Genomic DNA, 17,566 nt, shown 5'->3' on the forward strand with positions numbered 1-17,566 from the left:
GGGAGCATGGGCCAAGTATGTGTTATTCCTCATCTTTATTCTTTCTAGTCTTTTTTTGCTGTGCAGTGTTTTTAGGTCGAGCCTGGGCAGTGCATGCGCTGCTCTGCGGAGCATGCTGAATTGGAGTATGCACTTGAAGCCCCGTCCACTCTCCGCCCATATTTGTCATTGGCTTGTGTCATTGTCCTTCGTAAATGCTGGCTTCTGGTTCGTAAATAGGCATATTAGGCCCTCCTTAGTACCACCTTGTTTTCATTTGTAACCTTTCATGAGGACACCCCCTTCTACATGTGTTGTTGCTCGGTAGGCTTTAATTACAGCCTCGGAGCAAGTATTTCATTTAATGTTTTTCACATGCCTGCTGTTCAGGCAGGACATGCTCTCTCGCTACAGCTTTATTTATTTTTTTACATAGCACAGCACGCCATGCTGATAGTGGCGACCGTGCCTTTGCTTTACTTGATGCTCCAAACGCTGCTGCACGTTTTTTTTCCAACTCTTTATTTAATTCTTTTTTTATAAATTGCCCCATGCCGCTCTTACACTTTAATGTCGGCTGCACTCCTTTCTTTAAATGAGCTGAGTCTAAGGAAAGGGGCGCGGCCACCATTAAAGTGAAAGCGCAGCATGGGGCGCATTTACAAAAAAAAGCATTTGTTTTTCAACTTGACAACTAAATGCTTTTTTTATGTAAAAGTGTCCCGTACCGTGCTTTCATTTTAATGGCAGCCACGCCCCTTTCTTCAGACACGGCTCATCTAAAGAGAAGGGGCGCAGCTGATATCAAAGTTAAAGCGCCGAATGGGCGTTTTTACAAACTAGCATTTGTAATACAATAGGTGTTGCATTTATGAAACTCTCGTTAACGTGAATCCTATTGCATTGCAAATTCTGGTTCCCTAAGCATTTCCATATTGTTCCTGGACATGCAAAGCACTTTCCTACTTTTAACACTGGCATAAAACTTCTTATTTATATTGCCTTCACCCTATCTGTCATCTCTTTCACGCTCTTGTAATATTGAGGCACCACTCAGGCACATTAAATGATACTCTATATTTACAAAACAAGGGTGACATGCTTTCAAATTATGCCACTTTCATTGTGAAGAATACTTGTAAAAGATGTACTTTTATTTCACATTGGGTGTTCTTGCTTTCACAAGATGGGCTTTTATTTTACATTGGGTTTTCTTTATTATTAATCAGTTCATGTCACTGCAACTGTATTAATCTATGCCACTCTACTCTATGCTACTTTACTCTACGTCACTACATACTGACACTCCGCTCTACGCCAATCTATTGTACTCTAAGCAACTCTACACCACTGCACTCTGTCGCCCTACTCCAGTCTACACCACTCCATGCCACTCTACTCTACAATGCTACTCTATGGCACTGACACTACACTGTACACCACTCTATTTAACACCATTTTACTGTACGCTGCACCACTCCGCACTGCTCCACTCCTCGCTACTCTACTTTACGCCACTCTGCCACTCTACTTTATGCCACTCCATGCCACTATACCCCAGTTTATGCCACTAAACTCTACGCCACTCTACTAAATGCCACTCCACCTTGCGCCACTCCATGGCACTCAATTCCACTTTACGCTGCCCTATGCCACTCTATGCCATGCTACTTTACTAAACTCTACGCCACACTGCTCAATGCCACTCCACGTCACTCTGCCCCACTCAGTGCCACTAAGCTCTACTCAACACCACTTCACTCTGTAGAACTGTACGACACTCTCCTCTACGCCACCCCACTCTATGCCACTCCACACCACTCTACCCCATAATATGCCACTAATCTCTATGCCACTCAACACTGGTCTACTCTATGCCACTCCATTGTTCACCGGTCAGTCTATACCAGTCCACTTTTTGTCACTTCATTGTACACCAGTCAGCGCTACGCCACCCCACACTATGCCTGTACTCTGCCACTTTACTCTTATCCACTGTATGCAACTCCACTGTATGCCATGCCACTCTATGCCATTCAATCATATACTACTCCACTTTATGCTACTCCATTCCACACAATATCACTCTACAGAACTCTACTCCACCTCACTCTACCCCACTCTGTGCCACTCTATTCTATGCCACTCTATTCTATGCCACTCTATTCTATGCTTCTCTATGCAGTGCCACTCTATGCACTCCAATCAATGCCACTTCACTCTACGCCACTGTACACCACGCCACTTTACTCTGTATCACTCTACTCTGTGCCACTCTACTCCGTGCCACTCTACTCCGCGCCACTCTACTCTGTGCTGTTCTACTCTGTGCTGCTCTACTGTGTCCTACTCTACTCTTCTCTGTGCCACTCTCTCTATGCCTCTCTTTTCTATGCCACTCTTTTCTATGCCACTTTACTTCACTTTGCTGTAAGTACTCTATGCCACTTTGCTCTATGCCACTCTATTCCACACCACTCTATGCACTCTACGCCACTCTACTCCACTGTACACCAATCACTCAACGCCACTATGCACCACTCTGTTCTACGCCACTCTACTCAATGCCACTTCACTCTATACTTCTCCACTCCTTGCCACTCCACTTTACGCCACTCTACACCACTCTACTCCATGCCACTCTACGCTACTCTACTCCCTGCCACTCTACTCCACACGCTCCAGTCTATGTCACTCCACTCTATGCCACCCCCCAACTCTATGCCACTCTACGGATCTCCACTCCATATTCCATGCCACTCCACTCTACACCACTCTTCTCTCTGCCACTACATAAACTTTTTGCCATGCTGCAAAGCAGCCACGTTGCTGTACAGCATGGCTAGAATACATTGACAAAGCCAAAAGGTCTAACATAGGTGCGACCTATTGGCTTTGCCAATGCTTTTTTGTCGTTTGAAGTTGTGCACAGTTGTGGCAAACTGTACCAAATAATAGGTCACCATATGGTCATTACAAATAGACATGTAATGGCATCTTCTGCTACTACAGTAATTTCCAAGACGTTTGCTGTGATCAGATGGTCTTGATTCCTGCTGCAAATAGCACATAATCTGCATAAACAAATGCTTATATTAGATTTTCCAATTGTATTTTAGGTGGAAAGGAAGTTGCAAACAAAGAAGAAATGAAGGGCATTCAGTGGGCAACATGGACATGTGTTACTGGCCTTGAGGTGAATGGGATCTGGCCTAAATACTCCGAAATCAATGATATTAACTCCACAGATGCAAATTTCGCCGGTCAAGTATTAGTTACAGCCGATGACTACGGTGTTGTGAAGCTTTTTCGCTATCCATGTGTGAGAAAAGGTATGTGTTTTTCGCTGTATTTAAAAAAAAACGCTAAAGCAAAGTACATTGCTCTTATGGTAACCTGCTGAAGGGTATTAATCATGTAAATGGGCTATTGTTATAGACGAAAACAACACTTGTGCTTCATTTAGGGTCCGATTGAAACCGTTTAATATCTACTTTCTTTAAACAGTGAATGACTACTTTCATAGAAGAGGACATTTGTTTCGGATTGGGAGACGAACTTCAGTGGTGGCAGGTGGACTTTGAAAATGATGAGTGTAGAATAACTGCCTCGAATTGAACCTAGCAGGCGAGAAACATGTCTACTATGGCGGGTCAGAGGTGTTCTCACCTAGAGACGTTTTTGGAGAAAACAAACTAGGCTAAATAATGCATCTTAGCGCAATTTTACACATAAATTGGCTTAAATGTCAGTAGTTTTCATGGGGCACTAATGAAACGTTCAAGTTATTTGGGCATACTGTTCAATCCTTACTCTCCTCTAAGAGTCCTCCAGTAAATCTTGAAAAATTGTGAAAAAACTGTTGATTTTTAAAAAAACATTTTGACCACGATTCCCCTTAAAATAGCTGAAGATGGCCAAAGAGTGCTCTCTCTCGCTGTCTATCCATTGTATACTCACTGAAAAAAAATTCACTGGTAAGTTATGTTTTTGTCTACTCATAAGACTCTATTCCCTTAAATATTAGTTAAAATAAAGTTCTACTTAGCAGACAAAACCAAACCCCTCCTGACATTGTGTTGGCGAACTGATCCACCCATCCCACGCGCCCCCCACTGTGCATACTATAACGCACATCCTAAATGCACTGCCCATGACTTTCAACATAAACATATGCCATTACCAAAACACTCCTACACCTTCAAGGGGGTCTTTTTGCATTACTGACAGATAACAGATGTTTATCGTTACCTAGATCAATAGTAATCATTTTATTGACCTCAGAAGAATGAAAGGCCAACTTGACCCACCCTGATTCTAATCTGTTACCCTTCGAGATCATAAAACATTAATATGCTTACAAACTTCAGAAAATCCCTTAAAAAATAGGTAAAATTAAGTTATTTTTACTAAACAAAATCTTTAAAAAACTTGAAATTGGCCAGTTATGGTCAGCTTAACAAACCACACCTCATGCCCCCTCCATACAGACCGTAACTCACACCCCAACTGCAATGATCAGGATTTCACCGTATTTATCGCAATATTTAGCAGTACTTAGCACAATAACATTGAAAAATAACAATCGGCTAGCCCAAAAAATTATACTGCATCCATAGTAATGTTAATTGATGACGTCAACGTTAAAGTGATACGTAATGTCACCAGGGATTTCACGTATGCCATTGTGGTGTCATCAATCACACCATGGATGTACCGGGTCTGCTACAACTCTTAAAGTGGGATAAACCTCCTAAACTTCAAAAATGAGCATAGTAACAGTTGAATACCTGTGGAACTGCTTGATTTACATTTCCCCAAACTACACATACTTCCATGTTTGCCTATTGATCACTGTTGTTGAATTATAAAGTTGTGTTTAATAAAAGGTCAATTTTCAGTGAAACTAACTTCTGAATGTTATCAGTTATATCTCAGAGATTGTATTGGACAAATCTCATGTGAATGCCTGAAACAACACTAAAGGCCTTGCAGGAGCAACCTCTGGAAAGTATATAGTTCTTAAAGCAGCAATGTTCATCCTTGGCTTGAGTAAGTCTCAGTCCCGTCGTTTAAAGAAGCATGGATAACATTTCTTCATCTTTTAAATGAACCCTCAATCAACCTAAAATATGTACAAACTACTCTGAAATATCTAGACCAGAAAATAAAATGCAGATTCATTGAGATTCGGAGCACTAATTAGCAAAGTTAGTTGTTTATAATACACTACAATAACAGATGTGCAGATTATGGTGATCATTGGGGTGCTCTGGTGGCTTGGAAGGTTTGTCAAAGGAAATTAAGGGAAGTTTTGATATAAGAAAAACAAAGCAGCTTGCCTCAAATTTTCATTTGATAAATTAAAACCAAACAATCTTCCAGAAGTATAGATTTGATTCAAACTAATAATCACAATTAAATAGACCCTTTGACTTTTCTAAATTTGATATTTGTGTTTTTTAACAACTTAATGTGCAAGGATTATTACTGCGGTATAAAGGTGAAACAAACCTTAAGCCTCATTTCTATATCAGTAAGACATAGCTGCCATAGTACACAACATGTAGAGAAACATAGTAATGATACTGCATGCAAACAAATTGGTGTCTGACTTGAAATCCTGGGGCTATATTCCAAACATCTTTGCATGAAACAAGACCACAGTTTCAGCCATTATTCAAGGAAGACCCAGAGGAGGAAATAGGTCAGTGGATGCCCAATCTATGTGTCACCTGAGACACATACCTAGACTGCTGTTACTTTTGTGTAAAACTAAATGTCTTGATAAGAGTCCAAAACCAAAAAGAATATGATTCTACAAACCTGTCAGATTTACAAACAAAACCAACTGAAATATGTGTTAAAATCACCCCAGACCATCATTGTAAGTATATTGTATTCATAATTTGGAATTATGTAATTCATTTGAATGTTATTGTGATTACACTTATTTGATGCAGTGCTCTACCAATTCTCTGATGTAAGTGTTAATGTTTGGTCATATATTACCATTTTAAGTGTGCATTCCTCAAGCAAAAGTATTTCTCACCGTAGTAGCGGGTTCTGGAAATTTTGTTTAAAATGTAACCCTTAAACCCATGAGTGGTGGCCCTCTTGTGGCAGGAGTCTCAAATTGTTTGGTATGGCTTTTAGCAGCTAAAGCATGAAAAGTTGTCAATAGCCTTTTCCCCTGTTTGCCTACCCTCCTGCTTCCTTGAAATGGTACGAGTCTCCCCGTCATTGTCATTTTACTTTCCCTCTAGATCCTGACTCACTATGCTAGTCTCAATCTCAAAATATCAGGATCTGCCAGGTGCTGGCGAAAAAATGCTTTTGAGGATGTTTCCTTTCTAATCAAATTATATAGCCCAGCATATGTGTCCTCTTTGGCCTCATTTGCACTTTAATCAGTTATCAAGAAAATCCATTCCTGACTGCTGAGCTTCTTTAAGAGTGCCCCTGAAATTTCAGAAACACCTCTCAGGAGTAAGACCAAAGCTCTTGAAAAAAAACTTCAAAAGAATTCTGTTCATGTCAGTGTATGTTTGTGTTGTACCACATGTAAATTAAGAACTCTCCCTACACTCATAAGGTAATTTCCGCCATAATATGGATCCCTACTGCTTCTCTTTTTCCTCATGCATAAGTACATACTCTGCTCCCTGGTGCATTAGTAATACCCATTAATAAAAAATGAGCCACTTTATAGTATCCCCAATTATGTAACCTGGTTCCGCATCTTTTCATAAGTTGGGTTTAGACTTTGCCATTCCTGGTGGTTCATTCACCACTGTTTCATTTCCACCATGAGCCATCTGTGTGTCCACCTTGTGAGGCTCCAGATCCAATCTTCTCTGACTGTGTTGATGAGCCAATAAGGCGGTCTTCTCCAAGATCAATATTTGTCTCCTCCACAACGAAGACTGTTTTTTCACTAACAAGGCAAGTGAAAGCGCAATGCAAAAATAAACAGCGGCTGCCTTCCCGCAATGGTTAGTTGTTATCGGAATAAGTAAGCCACTCAAAATGGCTGTGAAGGAGCTGGACCGCTCTCTATATTGCAAAACCTCTCGGATGTTCAGTCTTTGCCAGAAACAGATTTTTCAAGGTTTCTGCACAGAGAAAAAGTCTGGCGAAGACATGTTTATATTCTCCATATGAGGTTCAGTATAAAGTGCCTTTAGTTCATTTGCACCGAGCAATAGCCTATTCGATGGGTCATGCAGAATGAATAGTTTTATTTTGTAGATTGAGCCTCCACTTTGTAGGCTGGTGGGTTCATGGGATGCTGCAGACACATTTGCAACTATGAATCGAGACCGGATGGTAACCCCCGGGAAGTCCAAGGATCTGTCAACTCTCCACACAAATGTACAAAGCAGCATTTAATTAGATCTTTTACATGCCTTATGTGGAGGCTGCCACGCCTTCTATTGTCTCGTTTAAGGATAGCACAAAATAAGTGATAGCCAGTGCTTGAAATGAGAAGTGCGGTACTCTCCAAATAAAAGTATTACGTCTGTCTTGAGTAGTGCCGGTACTCTCCCTCTCTCAAAGTAAAAAATTGCCGGCACTCCGTAACTGACAGAACCAGCCCATTTAAAGCACTGGCATAGCACACGAGCTCCTAAACCACAAAGAGTTGCTTTAGTCAGAATCAAACATAAACACGCATGCACCGCGACTACCATTCCCGCCAACAGCACAGAGCATTAAGCATTTTAGACAGAACTGTCAGGAGCAATTCACTAGGTAAAAAAATGTAATAAAGACAGTATTTATTACACTTATTATGAAATAACCGTTGTAGGTTATGTATTGTTCAACGGTCTGTCTTCTTACTAAAGGTATTACATGTTCTACCGAAATAAACTTTTACTGCGTTACTGTTACATCCTGCTTTTCCTCTTTCTCTGTCCTTCTTTAGTGTTTGTTCTAAGCTGCTCAGCCTGTATCTATGATGTCATTTAGAGTTCCTTTGTGTATGTTTGATTCTATTGTCAGTTATATCTGAGGCTGAGCAGCACGGCAGCTGCTCCCGTTGGGGCCTTAACTGGAGCCTTTACTGAATTACATCCTTGCTTGTATCCTGTACATTAACTCCTGATTACTAAGAATAAACCTACATCTGGACGCAGCAACCAAGGAATCATCATTATTTTTTATGAAATGTTACTCTGGCGACGATTTAAGGAAAGAAACCACGCGTGATCAAAGACATTTTGCAAGAGAAAGTAGAAGGAATTAACTGAACTTCATGCCCAACCCCTTTATTGCCCCACCGGTGTCTACAACAACAGACAGCCTAAAGTAAGTTGGGTTTGGGACATGACGTCGGACTTTCACCTGCTGAGATTACTTGGTGTACTTTAAAGTAATCCTGTTAATATACTGCTTGGGAAGATTTGTCTAGTACAGAAGTCTACTTGAAGCTGGAAGTCACCAGAAAGAGACTTCATGGAGTACAATTTATTTGACGTTAGCGCCACATTGGATGTTAAGAAGAAGTGTTTACTTATGAGGAACAAGATGTGTGTAAGACCGCAGTCGGAAGGGAAAACCGGCGGCATTATTTTCAATGACATTAACAGGAGGAAGTTGGCAGTGTTGTTTTCAGGCTTACTGGTGCCGTTTGTCCTGTGAGGGAAGTCAGGACCGGCATTTGTGCAGTTTTGTGGAGGCATTGGGTCCTGAGGTGCTTTGTTTCAAGGGAGCGCACTCTCAGGCCTTTGTTTGCGATGAGCACAGAGTGGATATGTGTTGTGGGCTAAGTCTTAAGCTTTGGTGAGTGACTCTTTTTGGCTATTAAACAAGTGTTAGTTGGCCGTTTACAATACTTCGATCTACATTTGAATATTCGAATGTGCATAGCGAGCATTACCATGCGCTTCTCACCTCTTCATGCAGGACAGCTGGGGAGTCTTGTGTGACGTTTCCCTGTTCCAGTCTTCATTGCTGCCTATAGACGTCTTCCAGCAGCAACGTGCCATTTTAAGTTTGGCATTTCTGAAGACTTTGTTTTCTGAAATTTCAATATGTTTTTCACTCGCGTTGCCAACCACTATGTGTTTTTTTCCTGCGGACTTCTGGTACTATGTCATTACGCATTAGTAAAGCTTTCGGAGTTTTGGATGGTGAAGACTTTGCCTACAATTTGGTGTTGGAAACACACCACAACTTTTATTACTTGGGACAATATTCATGAGATGTTGCCAGGTGGAGGTCACTGTGCTACACTGCATCGGATGAGAACAGCTGTGTGGATATTTGGTCATTCGATCTCATTGCTAATCTACGATGACTGTGACTGTGACATTTCAACATTCTGACTACGGTGACTACTTTTGTTGTTTTAATTTCTTATTTTGAAAACTTTGTAATCTGCTTTGCTATTCATATTGACCAACATGCTTTTTGTATTGTTGATGACATAATTTACATCTATGTGCTGTTTATGCTACTTTTATGTTTTTCTACATGTTACATATGTATGGTATTGTCATTCCGTGGTGGTTATCGCATTTTAGTCAGTTTTTAGATTTCAGTGATGTGCTGGATTAGTTTGCTTTTATTGGATTGAGCCACTTATGTGCTCAACTTTTGTTGGGGTGCTCACATTTTATTTTATTTCCACTGATTATACTTAAAGGTGATGAGATATGTTGATGCTCAGTTTATTCTTTATTTTTGATAAACCACATTTCTTAGTGCTCTATTCTATTAGAGGGGTTCACATTCTTACTGTGAGGAGTCATACAGGGGCTATATTTTCTTATTAGTATTGAACCACATTAGTGCTCAAATTGTTTTTGAGGTGTTCATTTCCATTTTGAATTTTCTGGAGATTAGTTGCTCCAGTGTTTGGACTTTTAGATGTGTATTGTTGCGGAGCCACATTGGTGCTCATTTTTGAGGCGCTCCATTCTTTTCAGGTTTAATGATAAAGAGCCGTAGTGTGCTCACTTATATTCGTGCTCAGTTTTATGTGAGGAGTCTTAGTGCTTCTCAATTTTTTGATTTCTTGGAGGTATTCGGTTTTATGAAGAGCCGTGTAAGTGCTCATTGTGCTCTGTGTGATTGAAGCTTATTTATGATGAACTACTTAGGTACTCTATCTCTTAGAGGTGTTAAAATTTATTAGTGGAGTTACGAGCCGCAGATTGCTCTAATGTTTTAGAGGAGTTCAAATTACTTAAAGTTATGAAGAGCCGCAGGTTGCTCAATTTTGGTGATATGAACCACGTAAGTGCTCTAATGTTTTAGAGGAGTTCATATTTCATTTATTAATTCTTGTATCTGAACCTTTATTGCCCTATATCTTTTGGAGTGTTCAGTTTACTTGGTTGCTTATGATGAATCCATCCACTTTCATTCTTGTGGATTTTGTTATGTGTTGGCCTTTACCATATTTATTTATTTTCCATTTCCATCATTTTCAGGTGACGGTACTGTCTTTCGTACTTTCACCATTTGATCTATTATCCTCTTCCACTTACTTTCTTTATTCCATTTTTGTCAAAGGGGGAGATGTGTTACATTCGTTTGTGCTGTATGTTCTATTTCACATATGTCTCTTATTTCTGTCAAGGAGAGAGATGTGTTACATCCTGCTTCTCCTCTTTCTCTGTCCTTCTTTAGTGTTTGTTCTAAGCTGCTCAGCCTGTATCTATGATGTCATTTAGAGTTCCTTTGTGAGATTATAACATTTTCGGAGTTGGTTAGACTTAAAGGAATAGATGCACAATCTCAATTTAAATATATTCAAATTTGTAGCTGGCTGAAAACACTTTCGCAAGGAATCTTTAATCTGGATGTTATACCAGCTTTAGAATTAGCTTTTCGAGGGAAAACTCGGATTGGGGAATATTATAATATATTGCTGAGAAATCTGCCAGATGATATTGGAAAAACTGAGGATAAATGGGTAGAGAAATTAGAAGATGAGGAAATTGATATAGATCGGACACTGGAGTTAGCAAAAAGGAATTTTCTCTCTGCTAACCTTAAATCACAACACTATAAAACCATATTTAATCTGTACTATACTCCAGAGAAATTATACAAATGGGGGAAATGGGAAAATGATGTGTCCCCGTTGTCAAGGTGGTCCCGCCGACTTAATTCATATGTTTTCCACATGCAGTAAACTGATATCCCTTAAAAAGGGTATAGAAGAATTTGGGGTAAGAACTATTAATAAAAAGCTTAGCCTAACCTCGGCATTAATGCTATTCAGATTTGACTATAAACTTGGTCTATCTTCATCGCAGACTGACTTTGTATTTATGACAGTGGCAGTAGCTAGGCTTCTGATTGCAACGGCGTGGAAGGATGAAGAAGCACCTAGCTATTTAACATGGTTTTATCGATTTCTTTATATATATACCCAAGAAATGGCACTATATGAGATTAAGGGACATCGAGCTAGGAAAAAAGGCTATGAAATTTGGGCACCCATGATTAATTGGCTGAAAGAAAGGAGATAAATGGGATAGAAAGGCATAGGTAATCTAAGGGCATAATGCTGAAAATGTAAATAAGTGTACGAATGAGTATTTACTCGAATAGAGCATTAGTATATAAGATCTGTATAACTCTTTCTATGTCGGTAACTAATAGACTTTCTATAGGATCTATATGAAAATGTAAATAATGGATAAATATATGAGTGGATGCATTATTACAAAACAGTATATTTATTTGTATCTTTTATTTTCTTCTTTTTATGTCTCTGCCCTGCTAATAAAAAAAATAAAATAAAAAAAATTGAGTTTCTTTGTGTATGTTTGATTCTATTGTCAGCTCCCGGTGGGGCCTTAACTGGAGCCTTTACTGAATTACATCCTTGCTTGTATCCTGTACATTAACTCCTGATTACTAAGAATAAACCTACATCTGGACGCAGCAACCAAGGAATCATCATTATTTTTTATGAAATGAACAGTTACACGTACCCATTTCATTTTTTAAACCAAAGAAAATACATTTATAATTTATAACAGACGTGTTCCGATATTATATAACAATAGTGGCACCTGTAATTTACACCACTCAAAACAGCAAACAAAAGCAAGCTCTAGAACAAAAACTGCGCTTAGTAGTAAATGTGTGGGTCACCTTCCCGTAAAACAAGATAATGCATTATTGTACGCAGCATGCCTTTCATACAAGGAATTAATTCAGTATATTTATTGTCCCTGTCACGTTCGTAAATGTGGAACTAGTAGACATGTAACGAATGTTTGTTTCCTTTAACAGTAGAATATTACAATCAACTTGATTCATTTTCGTGAGGTGTCTTATTGTTTAATTGGTTGTATTGGGACTTTTTTTTTTTTTTAATATAATTCCAATTTTTCATATTTTAAAATGTGCAGTTCTCAAAACGAAATTCTAAAATCTAACAATCACAGACTTGTGCTCTGAGCGTCCCTCTTTAACCACATTAGAAAGCTGCGTGGCGGTGAGGTGAGTGATGGCTTGTGGTGAGTAGTAGCTGTTAGGCAACGATGTGAGTTTTGAATGCATGGCGGTGAGGTGGCGTGGCTGTGTGTAAGTGAGGTGTGTGGTGACTGCAATACAAAGTTGGGTGAGTGGGGTCGGTGACGGCGTGCCAGTGAAATGAGTGATGGATGCGTGCAGGTAAGGTGAGTTAAGGTTTTGTGGTGGTAAGATGAGTAAAGACTGGGGCGGTGAGGTGAGTGAGGGCTGCATGGCAGGGATGCCTGTGGTGGCTCCGAAGGTGTGAGCGAAGATAGCTGTGAGACAGATTTTTGTTGTTTCAATTTTATATAGCACTAACTTGACATCGGAGCGCTTTACATGAACACCAGTTGCACAGGGGGGGCATGGCTACAGAGCCGATGGAGACGGTCGCGTGAGTTCGGAGCTCCGCGCCGACCCCACCGTTTATCCTGCACAGAGAGCCGTCGAGCCGGAATTAAGGGCTTGGACCCAGTAATAAAGGCTCTGGGACCCACCGGCTGCGATCCTGCACAGAATCGGGCTGGTACCGAGCTGCGGTGACCGAGGGTAGCGGCGAGACCGACCCGAGCGCCTCAAAATGGCACCGATCGTGGTGATCCGGCGGCTGCGGCGGCGCTCATAGAGCCGATGAGCCTGCTACCTCGCTGATGCTGGGGCTATCGAGAGAGCAGAAAGCCCATCTGTGACTCCGGAGGAGCCCCCAGTGGGAGCTGAGAGAGGCGGGGATCGCTGTACTGCTCCTACTGCGGGAGTTGCGCTGACTGTGGTGGCACACTGTATCACTGTTACATGGTGGTGCCGACAGCGTGATTGGTGAGGCACAGTGGAGATCCCCCTTGGAGGTCGGACGGTGGGCAGATTCTGCGGCGGCCCCCCTCATTGAAATATCGATTGATGCGCCTGGCGGTGACCAGCTTGAACTCCTGGGGACCCGAGATCATGGGAAAACCATGAGGAAAACAGCAGGGGGTTCCTCCGGAACCTGAGGACTTGCCGTCAGACCGTGGGAAGCAAGACTCCCATGAACCGCAATCCGAGACCCTGATACAGCAACAGGTGGACCAAATTTTGAAGGCCATTACGGAAACTAGAGATGCCCTTCAACAGGATATTGCAAATGTGGTGGTGGGGCTGGGCCTTCTCAGAGTGGAGCACTCCTAGCTGGCTGACCGGGTAAAGCAAACGGAGGTGACGCTGGAGACCCTAGAACCGGCCCAAAAGGCACTGGTGGCCCAGATGGGGGATGTCACACATAGACTCCAGACATTGGAGCGGAGGGTTGAGGATGCTGAAGACCGCAACCGCAGAAACAACATAAGGGTAGTAGGTTTGCCGGAAGGAGTGGAAGGGGCCAATATGATTGATTACTTGGAAGGCTGGCTGCGGACTGAAGTGGCGCCGGAGGGACTGACCCAATTCTACACCCTGGAAAGAGCGCATAGAGTTCCTGCTCGCCCGCTGGCAACGGGCATGCCTCCTAGACCTGTGGTGACACGCCTGCTTCACTATAAAGACAGGAATCTCCTGCTACAAAAGACTCGCTCTTCGGGTTCCTATAAGGTGGATAATAGCAAAGTGTCTTTGTTCCCAGACTATACCCTTGAGGTGCAGCGCCGCCGAGCCTCCATCTTAGCGGTTAAGAAGGCACTACACGATGAGGGCCTACAGTACTTATTAATGTTTCCCGCATGCCTACGAATAATTCTAGATGAGAAAATGCACTTCTGTGAGAACCCAGAGGAAGCATGGAATTGGCTGGAGTCTTATTGCTCTGGGAGCCGGGCGGCGCAGGGTGCCGCGGGAAACCAACGGCGGATGATCAACGGCCTCGAAGGTTGAAGCGGATGAGGCGACGTTGAACTGGTCTGCAGGGGCCTACAGCGTCCCAAATGGTGTTGGAGAGATCAGCCGCTTTGCAAGCAGTATCGGAACTGTTTCAAGAATGCTTGTCCCCATCTGTATCGGACACGGAATCAGAGAAAGGATCGCTGGGTACAAACTCTGATGGAACTGGAATGGACATTGTCGCTATGCCGCATGTCACGCATGAACAGCCAATGAGATTGTCTGATTATATTCTTGTGTGCTCCACTCCCTTGTTGTCATTTTTGTTAGGCTGATCCCCCATTACCCCCCTCCTTTTTGGCTTTGGTCCTATTGCTGATCTGGAGGTAAGACATTGACTGCAGAGATATCAAGATGTTTGGGTGCCAGAATGTGACGGCTCTCTCAGGGAAGTGAGCCCCAGGGTGGGGGACTCGGTTGATGATTGGGGTATGGAGCTATATAGGGACCGTTCTGCTGATCTGATTTCCTTGGTTCGAAGCCGTCTCCCCTGTTGTTTGATCCTCTGTAGCTACTAGAGGATATAGTTTGAGTTTCAGTTTGGATAGGGACTAGTGGTCTAGTACTTGTTCTGGGGGGGTGGGGGTGTTGGGGGATTTAAGGGTTTGTTTTGGGGTAGTTGGGGTTCCGGGTGTGTTTTTCTGGAAAGCGTATTTGTTTGTAGATGTACAATTGCAACATGGGGGCCTTATTTGAATTGAAGTGCATTTCCTAGAATGTTAGAGGGATTCATACGATGATGCTCCGCCATATGGTACATGCTTACTTAGTACGGAGGGGGGTTCAAATTGCTTTCCTTCAAGAAACGCATATCACTCGCACTGAAGGTTTAGCCCTGCAGCGTAGATGGAGGGGCAGATCTTTTGCACAACATATTCTGCCTTTGCGCGGGGGACGTTGACATGGGTTAGAGCAGGGGTCCCCTTTCAGCCTACTCAACGATTGGTGGACGCAGAGGGCAGATTAGTGGTAGTTGCGGGTCACCTTTATGGAAGAGATGTCTTGTTGAGTAGTATCAATGCACCCAACATGGATCTGCCGGCCTTTTTTAATCATGTGTCTGGGAAACTGGCTCCCTACTTGACTGGTTCAGTGAATATAGGGGGGGATTTTTATTTCCATAACTGAAATACACCTGGATCGCTCTCATCCCCCGCTCCCTGAGGCGCCCATACATAGGGTCTCCAAGGCTAGGCGAGAATGGAAGACTAGGTGGGGGCTGGTGGACACTTGGCATGTGCAACACCCAGGGAAACGTGATTCTTCTCAGCACTGTACGAGCTTCATGTGCGTTTAGATGCGATTTTATGTACGCCGGATCTGCATGCCATGGTTGGCCACAGCGAATACCTTGCCAGGACGCTGTCAGATCATAATCCATTGCTGCTGAGACTCCACTGGTCTCAGGAATGCCCGGGTATCTGACGCTAGAGAGGCAGCAGCGGCGCAAGTCGAAAGGTTGCGCTGCTTTGACCATAATAAATATCTAGCACGCGCACATGCTGAACGCGAGAAGGTGAGCACGCTGCTGGCTTGGCTGGCTAGTCAAGTCAAGTCGGATATTACGCGGAATTATATAAGAGTAAGCTAGAAATAAATAGGGATGCCATAGGATAATTCTTAACTGACACAGGATTGCCGCAGCTGGAAAAGACGCAGGCAGACCTGTTAGGCCAGGACATAACGCTGGGGGAAGTTCGGAGCATAATCAATCATATGGCGCGTAATAAAGCACCGGGAACAGATGGGCTACCGATAGAATTCTACTCGACTTACACTGATTTATTGGCCCCTAAATTAGTGACTGTCTTTAATGAGGCTAAACAGGCCAGAATATTGCAGTCCTCCACTCGCGAGGCTATCATTATTCCGTTATTGAAACCTCAAAAGCCTCCCTCTAATAAAACGGCCTATCGTCCCCTGTCCATGCTCACGACGGATTATAAAATATTGAGTAGAATACTCGCGTCACGTCTGCTTCCGCATATGGTACACCTGGTTCATCGAAACCAGGCGGGCTTTATTCCAACTCGAAACACCGCTACTAATGTGAGGTGCCTCCTTCGTATACTGGAGGCGGATTCTTATTCCTCGACCTCCGCTGTAATCCTATCGGTTGACATCGAGAAGGCCTTTGATAGCTTGGAGTGGCCATACCTGTTCCACTTTATTCGCAGGTTTGGCCTTGGAGATGCCTTTGTGGCCTGGACGGATATAGTGTACAAATCATCTACAGCCCGGGTTCGGACAGGGGCTTTGATCTCCTCCTCTTGGGTAGTGGGTCGCGGGACTCGGCAGGGTGCCCGCTCTCCCCCTTGTTGTTTGCATTGGCCATAGAGCCGTTAGCGGCACAGGCCAGACTAGGACGGAGGTATGCCGGACTTGAGGTGCGCGAAGTTGAGCAGCACATATCGCTCTATGCGGACGATCTACTTATGTTCCTAGCTAACACGACGGACGCAGTTGAAGGGGCGAGGGGCCTACTTCGGGATTTTGGGAGGATCTCGGGCCTCGGGGTAAACTGGGCAAAGACCTATCTCTTCCCGGTGGCTCTGGTGAGCGAGGGTCCATCCCATTCTAACGGGATAAAATGGGAATATCTATGCTTGTCCTATCTTGGTATTAATATCTACCATACGCCTGCTGATGTCTTGGATGGTAACGTGGGCAGGGCTATACGAAATCTCCGGGGTAGCCTGACATTCTGGGGCACTCTCCCTCTCTCGGTAGCTGGGCGTGTGGTGCTCTTCAAAATGGTGGCGCTTCCTCGGTTGCTGTACTACTTCAGGACATTGCCAATCTCGGTCCCGGGATCATTATTTAAACCGATCCAATCTTTGCTTGTGGAAGGCCGCACGGGGCCTCAGTGTTCCGAGATGGAAAATGGAATTGATTAAATGGGCTACGATCGAAAGTACAGTCAGGTTTCAGCTAGTTAGACAAGCACAGGGGGATAAAGCCATGGAGGCCACAAGGGCCTGGGAAGCTCTAGTGGTTTTATTGCAAGCACCGGAGATGGACTCAGATGAAAATTCGACAGCGGGTACACAAATGGTCTCACCTTGAGTTCTGTGTATATTATTGGATTGTTTGGGATTATTGTAGTATTAACAGTGTCCTCGACTGGGGGAATGCTGATCTTCACTGGCTTAAATATGCTAGTGTTATACAACGCTGATTCATGTGTTGCACAGAATTATATTGAATAGCTGTAGTACGAGACACACTGGGGACATGAGTGGGCTGGGAGAGT

General features: G+C 43.1%; 1 protein-coding gene across 1 annotated transcript in view; it reads left to right on the forward strand.

The window, feature by feature from the left end:
* The window catches only part of EML5 (EMAP like 5), a 1,456,757-nt gene that overhangs the window by 690,270 nt on the left and 748,921 nt on the right, over window positions 1-17,566 (forward strand). The window contains exon 10 of the mRNA XM_085626574.1: window positions 3,099-3,311. Coding sequence (XP_085482700.1) covers window positions 3,099-3,311 — 213 coding nt within the window. The remainder of the gene's footprint in view (window positions 1-3,098; window positions 3,312-17,566) is intronic.

Source organism: Triturus cristatus, chromosome 9 (assembly GCF_964204655.1).
Source record: "Triturus cristatus chromosome 9, aTriCri1.1, whole genome shotgun sequence".
Classification (NCBI taxonomy): domain Eukaryota; kingdom Metazoa; phylum Chordata; class Amphibia; order Caudata; family Salamandridae; genus Triturus; species Triturus cristatus.